The sequence below is a fragment of the Anabrus simplex genome, chromosome 4 (assembly GCF_040414725.1).
Source record: "Anabrus simplex isolate iqAnaSimp1 chromosome 4, ASM4041472v1, whole genome shotgun sequence".
In the NCBI taxonomy this organism is placed as follows: Eukaryota; Metazoa; Arthropoda; class Insecta; order Orthoptera; family Tettigoniidae; genus Anabrus; species Anabrus simplex.
In genome coordinates, this window is record NC_090268.1 from 418,877,007 (window position 1) to 418,891,350 (window position 14,344).

A 14,344-nucleotide genomic window follows, 5' to 3' on the forward strand; every position below is an offset into this window, starting at 1 on the left:
CAAGACAAATATGCACCACGCTAGTCAATTTCACACGATTAGGGTACCGTATCACGCGACAAATATTAGCTACACTTCACTATATCACTCACACAAAATGCATTTCTACCTTCGGAACGGAATGCAAAATACACGCACAAACAGTATCACTCTGCTATTCAGCAATCTCGCTGCTAACTGGCAAGCAAAACTGAACATTCTTGAGGCTAATGGCTTGCTCCCCAAAAGTGCAACTTATCCTTTGAAGTTCAGGAAGGGCTGTACCCGTAATCACGCAACTGTAGCGACGACTCTTACCCGAGTTGGAAATCACATTTCCTTCAGAAGGGATGACAAATACAGTAACATTTTCAGGTCTGGGAAAAATGTGATTGTACTAAGCGTTAATAGCGAAAATTTGTGACACGATAAGTGAGGTATTTTTATATAGATTTAATACAATGAGAATCGGGACTTTGATTTACGACGTGCTAAGGGGGAAAACATGTTAATGAGGAACGCACTAATGAGGTTTCACTGTACTGAAATAGAGTAAGAAAGGGATACACCACAAGATATGGCAGAATGCGTAATTGACCTCATCAGAGGTTAGTTTATGTTTTCTCGCACCTGGTTAAATTGTGGGAAGGCTATTTTCATGGAAATGAATTGCGAGGAAATTATTTCTCTAATGGAACTCATGGTACATATGCAAATTAGGTCAGGTGACTGTTTGAAGAAGAAAACTGAAATGTTTGCCACAGAAGCCTTTGGAGTGATACTACAATTTTTTCATAATGAAATTAAACATACACTTTCAAGTAGTATCGAATTTCGAAAAATAACAATCGACTAAGCCGTAGTGTGGATATCATCCAAGAAAACGCAAGTTTGGAACAAACTGATTGCTGTTTCATACCGATTTTGATGTGCATGGAAGTTTTCCAGACTTTTACAAAAAATCAGATTCGACAATCTGCTATTGCAAATATATTTTTCGCTGTTATGAATTCTCGCTATAACGGACTTCTATTGTAGCAGTAAACAGTGATTTCCTCACAAATTTTCATTAGCCGGGCGGCGGGGAACTCCGCTTAAAAAATGAATATGATATTAATGAAGTGTGGCCTCTGAAGAGGCCGAGTGCAGGTCTTTCGAGTTGACGCCGCATAGGCGACCTGCGCGTCTATAAGAATGGGGCCCTACCTGCGATGAATGTTCTAATGCTGAAGACGGCACACGCACCCAGCCCCTGAGCCATTAGAATTAACCAAAAAAGGTTAAAATCCCCGACCCAGCTGGGAATTGAAACCAGGGCCCTCTGGAACAGAGGCCCGTATTCTAACCATGATAAAATGATGTGATAAAATCCCAATTTTTTCCCCCTCGGGGAATTAACAACAATATCAGATAGGTAAACATTAACCACAAAATTGAACTATTTTTGTGCTTTTATTATCACGAACAATACATTATACTCCGCACCGCACTACTTCAAAATTGACATTCTGGCAGATTTTGGCTCTGTCTGGTAGTTATGCGCTGAAGTATAGACTTCCAACCAATCCCAAGCTGCCATTCATGTCGATTTATATCGGCAGAGCACGATTTCGAAACCTAGTGACCCAGTGACTCAGAGATCAGTGGAGTGTTCACTTTGTAGGCCATAACCACCTCCTTTGCCAGCCATTAGCGGTGAGTGATGTTTTATTTCCTCATTCTCTTTTATTCTTAATAATATATTCTCTTATTAGTGTCAGATGTTGTTAGAAGTATAGTTTTTGTGAATTAGTTTCATTCATTCATTTTTCTGAGTACGGTATCACATTTTACAAGGGCTGTTTACCGCGGTCGTATTGCATCGTCTGTTCTCGCGGGCGTAGCATGCTGGCAACAGAGGAAAGGCAATGCTCATTTGTTTTGCAAAACTTCAATTTAGAAGTAAGGCAGTGTGGAGTATAGAGTATTCTGAAACAGTGTTGCCAGGTCTCCCAAAATTTCATAAGATTTCTCTATTTTTTTATAACACACCAGAAAACCTGAAAAAACAAAGAATCTCCTGAAATGTATTCCAACCCAAATTTAAGGAAATTAATAATAATGATTAATGGTACATAATACATGATGTGACCGTTCATGACCTCGTCATACGTATATGGAGACATCCTGTAGAGAAAATATGCCGTTTTCCGCGCAGTTCTACGTTAAATAGCCGCCAAACGGGGATAATCTTGACGGTTCCGGGATGCGAGGCGCTCTTCTTGTTGCGCGCAATTGAGAAAACAGAGAGTACAGGCGCCCGTAAGTGGAATTCTTTCTCTCTCTGAGCGAGAGAGCTGGGGCAAGCGAGATGTCACATGACTGAGAGGTGAGGTCACGAAACAGCCTCAAAGAAGTCGTCCCAACATTCGAGACGATATCACCCCATGTATTCCCCTAAATATCTGGTGGCACCAATGTATAGCTTTCAACTGTTTCGAGGCTATCAACATTAATAACTCGGAAATGCTTGATAGATAATTTCGAGTTACAGCTTCAATAAATGAGGGGATTTTATGTGGATTTATCATGTGGAGAACCATTTTACATAATAAGAATGAGAGGAAGTACGCACATAGCTGATCGCCTGAGATGAGAAAAACCAGAAGCCTGGCATGACAGGACCAGGAAGACTGAAAAATCCCCGGGGGTCAAGCTCCACCTACTTTAAATTGGTACCGACGCTTTGATAATTACAGGCGAGCCCGTGAAGGATTCGCAATGAAAATTGATCAACGGAAAGTGGAACGTACAGGCTTTAATTCAATACTAAATTCAACGTGTAAATGTATCTGCTAGCGGATCGATGTTTGACAAGAGGGCGTGGACTGATTCCCCCTCCAGAAATAATTTTTTCCACCATATAGGCGAGAGGCAAGAGACCAGTGTATTCCAGTATATTTTGTGCATTCGGTCTGATCAACAGGCCTATTCGTGAGTGAACAGTTAGTATGAATACTCAGCGTTTTACATTGTGGAAATTCCTCATCGAACTGTGATATGTAACAGTAGATGACAACATATAGTGAGTGACAGTGCGTTGCAAGCCAAATATTTATTATGTTTCTAATGCAGTCTGCAATGATCTGGATGTGGATTTTTTTTAATTCGGATTATGTATCAGAGAAGCGCGGGGTGTTAAAGATATAGTTCGATCACTGTGTTGCAGTGAGGTTCGAACCGACGACATCAGTGACTGGCATTCAGCCATCATTTTTTTTGTAGACCGGGCAGTGTCCGCCGTATTCGCTCTAACGCAGTGAGTTGCACATTGTATTAAAGATTATTGAAGCGGAGTGGGTCGATTGATGACCGATAAAAAAATATATTAACACGTATGTTCGAACCCTCTGAGTGCGCCCATCTAGTGTGTGGTGCTCCTAGATTCAACTACAGTATTTATGGAGAACTAGTGTGTGCAAGGGAAGGCAACGGTTTCGAGCTGCAGGACAGATTAACAATCTAGGGCTAGGATACTTGAATATATTAGTACCTTTAGCCGTGACAGAATTATAATGCATGACACAATTAGTGCATTTATAACACATTAATCCTTCCTCATTCCATATTTGACCTCCGAGAACTTCAGGGCTGGTGAGCGGTCCGCTGTATAGTCACTTCAACACAACAGGTATACTATGGACTCTCCGACGACATCTGAGGATCCAATCGGCATGCGGACGAACCGGGCTATGAGGACTCTGGACAACCCGGCAGATATCAACGCCCCGATGGCCGCCTAAGCTGATGGATGTACTCCCTGATGAGAGCTGATTGCAGAAGTGTTGAGTACTCTTTCATTTATCTTGATAGCTAGTCACGTGTAGGGAAGTAAAATCATTTGCATGTAAATACTTTGAATATCATTTGAGTATAACGCAGGTTTCAGGGATTATAGTTGATAAGATTTTCCTGTGAGATTTTCTTCGTGGCTGGAGCCACTCATTTCATTAATTAGGGGATATAATGCATGGTAATTAATAAGGCCCTAGTATAATTTACAGGTGACGTGATGTAAATAAAGGCAAATAAGGTTTCATAATATGATCCGATCGTCCAAGGCTGAGTTTAAATGTTACGAATCATCACAAAATTCCGATTAGTTATTTAGGATGGTACGTCACCTGATGATAGAATTTCCTCCTGTATAGATTTAAGGCTGCATACTACAAGACGGCAATGAACCAATTGTGGGGTGTACTTGAACTACATAGACCGCGATTAACCATGAATTTTTTTTTTCTTTTTTGGTCCTGAAGGCTAGAGTCTTCTATTTAAATGTGCATAGTTTTCGGAATATGAGGATCGAAAGGACGGTACTTGATTTGTTAGTTCGTAAGTATGAAAGTACAGTGGTGTTTACATGTGTGGATTCCCCCGGTAGAACAGATATATGGGACGATGGAAATGCCGTCATATGAATGAGATGGCTGAGGCCATATGTAGGATGTCACGCTGACAGTGCCAATGAATCGTAGAGAAAAAGTTGTTTTGCGATAATACGAGTATTTAAATATAGCAAGTGAATAGCCTTGCTCTGTGGGGGAAGAAAAAAGGAAAATAAAATACAGGCGAGCCGAGCCGACTGACAAATTTATGGCCTAGAGGGGACGGGCGGAGCTCGCTGGCCACTGTGTAAAGGGATGTTTTCAGTCCTCCTTTCTTTCCATAGTAGAACGAAAACATGCATAATTCAAGATAAAGACACCGTCGCACATATCTCAGGTTTGACAAATGAAGGAACTCCTTCCACCTTTGTTATTATTATTAAAATAAAAACCGTGATAGGATTTTCAGTTTTTTTTTACACCCCACATATGGGAGTCCTGAGCTCGAGGCTCCAGGGTTCGACGAAGACTGTTGCCCACATGTGGTAACTAAGTTGAGCTGTACCAAGATCCTGTGTTTTGTGTTTTTTTTTTTTTTTTTTTTTTCCTGTCTTCTTTGGCATGGAGAAGCAAATGCAAGGTGTTATGTTATTTCTTCCAGTAAGTGTAATATGTGTTAAGTGATGCAATCTATTGGTTGTCGGTTGATATGCCTGTTATTTTTAGGAACACCGTTGAAATGAAATGTCACGTGTTATATTGACACCTAGGTAAATCCCTATGAAGCAGGCGTTATGAGAAGTTAATGCTCCGTGCGATAAATCAGACGAGGTTATTAGCATAGAGAATGTGACATGGCTATCGTGTTTCAAGGTGTACTCGATAATTTTAGCGACCCTCAATTAACATGATATGATTAACTTGAATGATACAACTCATGCCATAAAGAACATATGCCCTTGTAAATAACATATGTGTAAAATGCTTAACATAATAAGATCTTCGTGTGTTAGGTAATTCAAAGGGGACGCCCTTTTCAGTGTGTTTAATGATTTGAAGGTTATGAAATGACAAATGCCGGTCTGAGAAAAAGACAGAAAAGGACATTCAAGCTCAGACCTGATTATGGATTAGTGTAGTGTATTAATAAATATCTCAGCATATTTGTATGTAATGAAATTTCAAGTGTTTTCCTTAGTTAATTAAAAGTGTTTCTGCAAAATGACGGCGTTCCTTCTCATTAGTAATGTGTTCGTATTCCTTTGATGTCCGAGACTCTTTCCCTCTACTTAGAATTAAATAGTTTAAACCCCTTTTCGGACAGACCACGTACCCAAGCTCTGAGCAAGCCGAGGAAAAACTCAAGTAAGGGTGATGGGTTTTGATTCCAGGGTCCGTCCAAGGGTCTCGTCAAATAAATCCTTACAGCCACTTCACAAGCCAATTAATGTAAACTGTTATGCACTGGAGCCCTGGACAGGTGCATACAAATGGCGCCCAACGTGGGGCTATACAAATGGCGCAGCCAACGTGTGGGCCATACAAATGGCGCGCAACGTAAGGGCCGCACAAATAGTGGCCGACGTTAGGGGCGTACAAAATATCGGCCAACGTTCAGGCATTAATATGGTAGTTTAGTGGCAAAAATATATAACCGTATTTCAGAGTACAAGTTCATTTCCGAACACGTGGCTTAGTTCGAACACCACTACTAGAAAAGAAGTTTCTGGTAAATTTAGTAGTACCAAAGGTGTATGGTGAGAACTAAAGGATTAGAAATGCCGAATTTATCCGAATGTTGAATTTATTAGGAATGAGGAATACGAGATAAAATCAGAGCGTGTGAATACAGTAGCTAGTATGAATGATGTGTCGGACGGAGTGCTTAGGTCATTGCCGTAGACAGTTGTATCACACGTAATGATATGTAAATGAGTGATTGGAATATATTATACTTAATAAAGTTACGGAGAAAAATGGGAAAACCGTGTAACCAGATTAAGTGGTAACGTACACGATGGTCACTCATGATCATGGCAGACCCGATGAAGTTACAGAATGGTGAAACTTCAGGGAAACAATACAATGTCTTTCCCGTTAGTGAGGACAAAGTGATCGGGCAGAATTCTTCAAATCCTGCTGGTTATGGGTTTGTGCCAGAAGCGATGCATTAGTAGCAGGCCTCGGTAACTTAGGGGATACGTCCTATATTAATATCAGATGCCATAAGAGGGGGAGCCTCACCCCATGACTCTTATATTTCCTAAAATGAACAGTGAAATGTTGTCAGCTCATAGACGGACAACTGACCGCTAGTGCAACTTGTACATCTTGAAGCTGACGGCATCCAATGTTTATCGGATGTACCATGTGTCTGGTATAGGTAAATTGCCGAGCCCATTTAGGTCATGAATTCGGGTGACATTTAATTTGATAAAGGGCTACAGCAAGTTATTTTGTAGTAAGTTCCGGTGAAATATTTACGAATGATGTATAGGCATACTAAGGAAATACTTGCAGTTATTAGAAGGTGTGACGTAGCTGTTGTGAAGCTAATTTTGGTATAAGATAAATTACGTATTTCAAAATGAACACACCTGCCTAAGTCTAGGAAAATAAATCATGTTAACTGAGGATACTGTAGTCAGCTCGATTCAGGGGGTACACGTTCTCCAAAAATAAGTGTCAGTATGAATGTAGAGGACATTAAGGCGATGATGGCCAGTCTATTGGCCGAACAGAAGGAGCAGATCAGGATTGATAGTGAGAGGCAAGCAGAACTTTTGAAGAACCAGATTAGGGACGATAGTGACAGGCTTGAAGAACGTTTTGTTAGACAGGAGCAAGCGAATGCTGAAACCAAAGAGCAACTTAGTAAGTTAGATGAATGTTTGAACCAACAGACCAGCGAGGTAGGGCAACTCACTGAACGCATAGAGAGATACGAGGCGTCATGTAAGGCTCAGGCCACAGAACTTAAAGACCATTTCAGCTCCAGTGTTAACGACTTAACCGCTCATATAGATTCTTTGACACAAAAATTAGATCAAACAAGCATCCGTCTGGAGGGACAAATAAAAGAAGTTGATGAAAAATTTACCGCTCAGGAAAGTAAAATCGATAGGTTGGAAGCAAAGGTTAATACCGGAACGGAAGAGGTCGTAAATTTACGAACTCAAGTTGAAGAATTGTCCGTGAAATCCCAAGATATGGAGGCGCAACTGATAATGGTCACCGACAGTACAGAGGCGAAATGTAGGGAGTACCTCGACCAACAGGTGGACCTACTGAAAGTCGAACTGAAAACTGACGTCGAGGGAAAACAACGGGAAATTCAAAGCAAGTTGAAGGAAACGAAGGACAAGGTTGACAAATTTGAACTGAAGGTTCATAAAGCAAGTATTAAGGCTGACGTCCACAACAGATTAATATTGGAGCTACAAGAGGAAGTCGAGAACCTTAAATCTCACGAGTCACGAGGAGACGGACTATTAAAATCCGCCTTAAAGAAGCCAGAGAACGGTGAACACGATGTTCTAGGAAATCGTGCCGAACCAGATAAAATTGAGGCTTCTTCACAAATAAATGAAACGAATCCAATGGGTCTTCCACCCGGACGTAACACGACACCACAAGATTGTAGCTCAATGCCAATTTACAATTTTCTTCGCATGAGTTATGATGAACCAAAGAAGTTCGGTTCGAACGTTCACATGACACCGAGAGGATTCCTTTCTGAAATGGATCAATACTTTCTTGATCACAATATTCCAGCAGATAAGCGCCTAAGAATGGTGGAGAAGTATCTAGTAGAACAGCCTCTCATTTGGTTCAAGGCGTTCAAATATTGCGTCGGAAGTTACGAGGAATTTAGGTGTCGATTCCTTGAGAAATATTGGTCGATTGAAACTCAACAAAATCTATGTTTGGAATTGTATTCTCGGCGGTATTCGGCCACGGGGCAGACACGATTTTGTGAATACTTCGTGCACCAGCTCCTGAGGGTGAAAGAGCTGGATAGTCCCCCATCAGAAATGGAATTGGTGGCGGCGATAGGGAAAGTTACCGCTAGAAGTGCAGAAATTACTTATCTCTGCTAATGTTAGGACAGCGGTCGAAGCTGAACATGTTTTGCGGCAGCTCGACCAAACAACTAACGGGGGATACGTTCGACAGAGGCACCATGAGGCTATCCACACAGTCAATACAAATCGAGAAGGAGGAACGCCTCAGCTCAGAAATCAGGGGACTAGTACAGAAGAAAGGAGAGAAATGTACTCGGCACCGAGGACAGAAGATAGGGATACTTCAAAGTGGAATAGACCAAGAGAACGGTATTGTGACAGATGGGGTTCTCGAAATTACGAACACAGAAGACCCTACGAAAGAAGAAATGGATTCAGACACAATCAAGTCGATCGTTATCGAAGACCGTACACGAAATGGAGAAGTGATGGAGGACGGTCATGGGAAAGATCTAGAGGTTCGGAGAGCCACATACGGGATCGTCAGGCCGAGTCTCGGAGATACGTTGAACAGCTCAGAAATCAACCTGTTATGAATGACAAATGGCAAGGACCAATTCAAGAGATGGCCGCGATGGAAGAAAGTAGAGGGGCGGAAAGTCTTCAGCTCCAGGCCCAACGTAGACAAGGTTCCGAGAATCGACTCAACCCTCACGCGAACGAATATCATGCTGGAGGTGGAGCTGTAAAAAAAAAATGAACTAGGTAGCGAGGCGAGCAGAAGACGAGCGAGACCAACAGTGAGAAGTGGTCGAGCCTAAATTGTACAATATGTAAATGAACTTCATCTTAGTTATAATTCATTGTGAATAGTATAGACTTAACTTTAAGAGACTTGGAAGAAACGGGACCAACGAAGACCATTGTACATAAAGAATAAGAAGACATCGAAGAAGAGAGATGGAATAAATCACGTTGAACCCGGTGCATGGTATAACTTCAGAAGCCGCGATTCACGTATCATAGACTTTTTCATTCGAACACGTGCCCACGAGAATTATTACTTGTGATAAAACCCGGACAGCTACCAGCAGAAAACCCGGATGATCATGGTGATGGAGAACCATCGGGAGAAGAAGATGAAGCCGACGTTGAAGATGACCATCAACAGGAAGAAGAGGGTGATGATGTCAACTGTGTGCTGATGGAAGAAGATGATCGCGATGCAGAGGATGATGGTTATTCAGATGAGGATGATTGTATAGATTGCGCGGAAAGACGGAATATGATGACTCAAGACTGCCTGCGCATCCTTATGATCGGATATAAATTGAGGTTGGAGAATGTTATCCTCCGAAATAGTCAAGTGAAAGGGTCATGATGATGCATTTGATTTGTAAGAAAAATCCCTCCTCATTGTCGTGATTTTTCTTAAACCCAAGTGGGGGAGGGATGTGACCGTTCATGACCTTGCCATACATATATGGAGACATCCTGTAGGGAGAATATGCCTTTTTCCGCGCGGTTCTACATTAAATAGCCACCGAACGTGGATAATCTTGACGGTTCCAGGATGCGAGCCGCTCCCCGTAGAGTCACGCGCCTCTCCTCTCGTTGCGCGCAATTGAGAAAACAGAGAGTACAGGCGCCCGTAAGTGGAATTCTTTCTCTCTCTGAGCGAGAGAGCTGGGGCAAGCGAGATGTCACATGACTGAGAGGTGAGGTCACGAAACAGCCTCAAAGAAGTCGTCCCAACATTCGAGACGATATCACCCCATGTATTCCCCTAAATATCTGGTGGCACCAATGTATAGCTTTCAACTGTTTTGAGGCTATCAACATTAATAACTCGGAAATGCTTGATAGATAATTTCGAGTTACAGCTTCAATAAATGAGGGGATTTTATGTGGATTTATCATGTGGAGAACCATTTTACATAATAAGAATGAGAGGAAGTACGCACATAGCTGATCCCCTGAGATGAGAAAAACCAGATGCCTGGCATGATGGGGCCAGGAAGACTGAAAAATCCTTGTAAGTGGTGTAACATAAACAAGACAACTCACCTTCAAGAGCCTTCGAGTATTCACTTTCATCAGAAGAATCATGAGGCTGCACAAATTTTATGCTCCTCCTATCTGGACGAGGTGTGTGAATGGAAGTGAGCAGTCTATGGAAGTAAGGGGATGGCGGAGCACCATGGTCTATCTGATTTCCTGACTCATCTTCTCTTGACATAACTTATCAGTTCTATGAACTGCATACTGCGCAACTGCATCAGTTCACTGGAAAGAGACAGAGAAAGTAAAATACTGCATTAAAATATTATAGGGTGAATTTCTTCAGTTGTTATAACATCAGATCAATCTTTAAATATTTACTGAAGTTTCCCCAGGAAGAGCAGCTCTGGATATGTTCCAAAAAACAGTCCACTAATAACCCACTGAATCCTGACTTTCAGTAATACTTGGGTCTACTTGAATGTTAAGTGACAAATTGTTAGCTTTACTTACATATACACCCCACAAGATTTACATCTTGAAGGTTACAATAAAATTGCTGAGAGTGCTAAGTGTGCTTTTCAATATTTGAAAAATGCTGTGGGCTATAGTTCACTTATTCATCCATTTTCATTATTATCATAATCATACAATACTTACATTCCATAGTGCCAACCAATGCCAATAACTTGGATCAGGTTGCAAGAAATCATCTGCATTTTCCGTATTGATGTTATACACCGTCAAAAGAAGTATAAAACATAACGGTTCCACTTGATTGATTCTGTTTATTTGCCTGAAGCAAATTAAATACTGTAGAACATGTTTTGTCTACTTAGTAGACATCTTCAGTTACATATGTTTAGGCATACTGTATAATTAACAAGGACACATTCTTACTATCTTAATGTTAAAACTCACATTAAAAACATTTAAATTTTTTAACTGAAAGTGACGGTGGTGTTTATTTTGTAACCAATTTTCGCAAGTGCAACGATGGAGCTAAACTGTTTTGTGAACCACCGACAAAAGACAAGTGCTTTTTAAATAAAAGTGCTCAGTTGTAATCGAGCTAGCAAAGCGAGAGGTTGTATTGTTCAGTGAGTGCTGAGTGAGAAGTAGGAATATTGCTATAGAGCAATATCGCACGGTCATAGGTCGATGGCACGGGCGAGTGAAGTGTGTGTACGCCAAGTGATAAGGTGCATCTACGAAAATCTGGGCTCGAGGGAACTATGATGGTGGCAGCAGTGGTGGCAATTCTTCTGATAATAGAAGGCGTAGAAGTGAACCCTGGACCAACGGGATCAATGAGCTGGGAGGACATAGAAAAGATTAGGGAAATAGTCAGAGATACTTGCCAGATTGAGCAAACGAGGGAGCTAATTCGCGAGTTAAGAAATTATATGACATAAATGAAAGACTGTATAAAAGAAGAGGTAAGAATTATGACAGAAAAGGTAGTGGAAAACTCTAGGGAAATAGAATTATTGAAGTCGAAAATGAAGGTGATTGAAGGAGAAATGGATAAATTAAATTGGCAACAGAAAATGACTATCCAGGACGCAAAGAGGAAAAGTATTTTCATATACGGCATTCCGGAGAACGAAAAGGAGGATTTGATAGATCTAACGAGTAAAGTGTTGGATATTATAAATAATCATATAAATTGTAAAGAAGAAGATATTGATGAAATCTATAGGCTGGAGAGAGTCAAAGGGAAAAGACCTATTAAAGTCGAAAATGAAGGTGATTGAAGGAGAAATGGATAAATTAAATTGTCAACAGAAAATGACTATCCAGGACGCAAAGAGGAAAAATATTTTCATATACGGCATTCCGGAGAACGAAAAGGGAAGAACTTAAAAGGAGAAAGGACTTGGGTAAGAAGAGATATGGATAAAGAGACAGGCATGGAACAGAGAGTCTTGCTATTTCATCTAGCCTAGTAAAAGCTAGGAACTATGGACTAAAAGCCTACATAAGAGGCAAACGTCTTACAGTAGGTGACAGTAACTGGTCGCGTATCTGGTCAATTGCACAGCTACGGGAAATGGATAGACAGTTAAGTTCATCACACCAGGAAGTGCAACGGTCTGTAGAGGAAGGAATGTGCCAGTCAGCTGCCTGTGCCGTGGCTGATAACGTACAATCTGATGACAACAACGACCTTCATACTCTACAGAACAACAGAAGACTGCAGAGTGACAAACACATAGTAAAGGAGGATGGACAACCAACTGACTATCGAGTCAACACGAATCCAGGAAGCAGTGGCCCATCTGATGACAGAACCAAGATTTTAGCTGGGAAATGTAAATCCTTGAGTGTAATAGACTTCTGGGTCAAAAAGAGCAAAAAACAGAAAGACAATTTAGACAAAGAAATAATTACTTCACCAGAGGGTAGTATTCTAAAACTGGAGAAAAAGAGAATAACTAGAAGTAAGACAAGCAACTCGTCTGAGGGTAAAAGTAAGAAATAGCTAAAATGGAATATTTGTATGGGCAACATTGAAGGTTTCTTGAACAAGTTAGGAAATTAACAGGTGAAATTGTTAATGGCAGAAATGCATATCATTACCTTTGTTGAGAGTTGGATAGCACCGAGATATGAAGTACATATTGAAGGTTATAAAATGTATAATAAGGCAAGGGGCAGGAATACTCGTAAAGGTAGATATCCCGGTGGTATACTAACCTTGATAAGGGAAGAAGTAAAGGAGAAAATTGAAATAATAGAAACAGATATTGAAGAAATACTTTGGGTGAAAACAAGGGTAAAACAGAAGAGGGATGTTAATCTATGTTTCGGTTTTGTATACAATCCTCCCGAGGGCTCGACGTTGGCAAATAAGGAATTCTTCACAGAGTTAGCACTAGAAGTAAACAGATTAAAGAATATACATGGGGACATAGGTATTGTAATAATGGGGGTCTTCAAGGCGAGGATTGCAGACTTAAAACCAGTTTATTGTAAAGAGGCTGAGGGAATAATAATTGGAAAAAGAATTAGTCAAGATAAAGTTTGAAATAACTATGGCGAAAAACTATTAGAATTATGTGGAACAGAAGAACTCTATATTTTAAATGGGTGGTGGCCAGGAGATGAAAGGGGTAATTTAACGTTTATAACAGAAATGGGTGGTAGTGCAATTGATCTAGTATTATGTTCTAAGGAGGCATTACCACTCATTAAGAGGATAAATGTTAAAAGGTTGGGGAGAATCGCATCACTTACCCATAATTATAAATATGGTAAGTATGGAAGAGAATAGTGGGGAAATTATATAGGGCCTAAGTGATATTAAAGGGAGGTCAGTGACAAAATATATATGGAGAAAAGACCTTAGCACAGAATTCAAGGAATATTTCGAAGGAAGGAATATTTGAAATTAAGACAGGAATAAAGTCCACGATGGAAGATAATAAAATAGACGAGGCGATACAGCTAATAGAAAACACAATACTGATGGCAGGACATAAGATGCAGGCTCGGGAGGTAAAAATACAAAGGAAAAAAAAAAAACAGATGCTCAGAATAATAATACTAAGAAAGTAGGGCATACAATAAATCAAATTTGTAAAGATAGAAAAATATAACTCAGGTAAATATAAGCCATAGAGAATGGATAGAATACTTTAGTAAACTATTAAGTGGTGAAGATAGTTGGAAACAGGACGTACGAAGATGGGAGTCTCGAAAGGATTGGAGTGCACCCTGCCCGATTTAGATAAGGAAACCTCAACCGACGAAGTAAAGGAAATATTAGAGAAAGGAAGGAAAGGGAAATCAGGAGCAATTTCAGGTATAAACAATGAATTCTGGAAGGAAGCAAGCAAAAATAGCTTTATCCTAGCAAGTATAGTCAAAATATTTAACAAGATCTTCGAGGGAGCAAGATTCCCTAAATCATGGCAAGAAGGTATCATCTGTTCTGTATACAAGAAACGTGGAGAGAGATCTAACCCAAGTAATTATAGAGGGATTGCATTGCTAGATTCTTTAACTAAGATATAAACAGGGATATTG

The 14,344-nt window shown here is 40.5% G+C and overlaps 1 protein-coding gene across 2 annotated transcripts in view; it reads right to left on the minus strand.

Annotated features, from left to right (window-relative positions):
• The window catches only part of LOC136872057 (centromere protein L), a 114,470-nt gene that overhangs the window by 74,546 nt on the left and 25,580 nt on the right, over window positions 1-14,344 (minus strand). For both annotated transcript variants that reach the window (XM_067145911.2, XM_067145912.2), the window contains one exon: window positions 10,379-10,597. In XM_067145911.2, coding sequence (XP_067002012.2) covers window positions 10,379-10,550 — 172 coding nt within the window. In that variant the 5' untranslated portion in view covers window positions 10,551-10,597. The remainder of the gene's footprint in view (window positions 1-10,378; window positions 10,598-14,344) is intronic.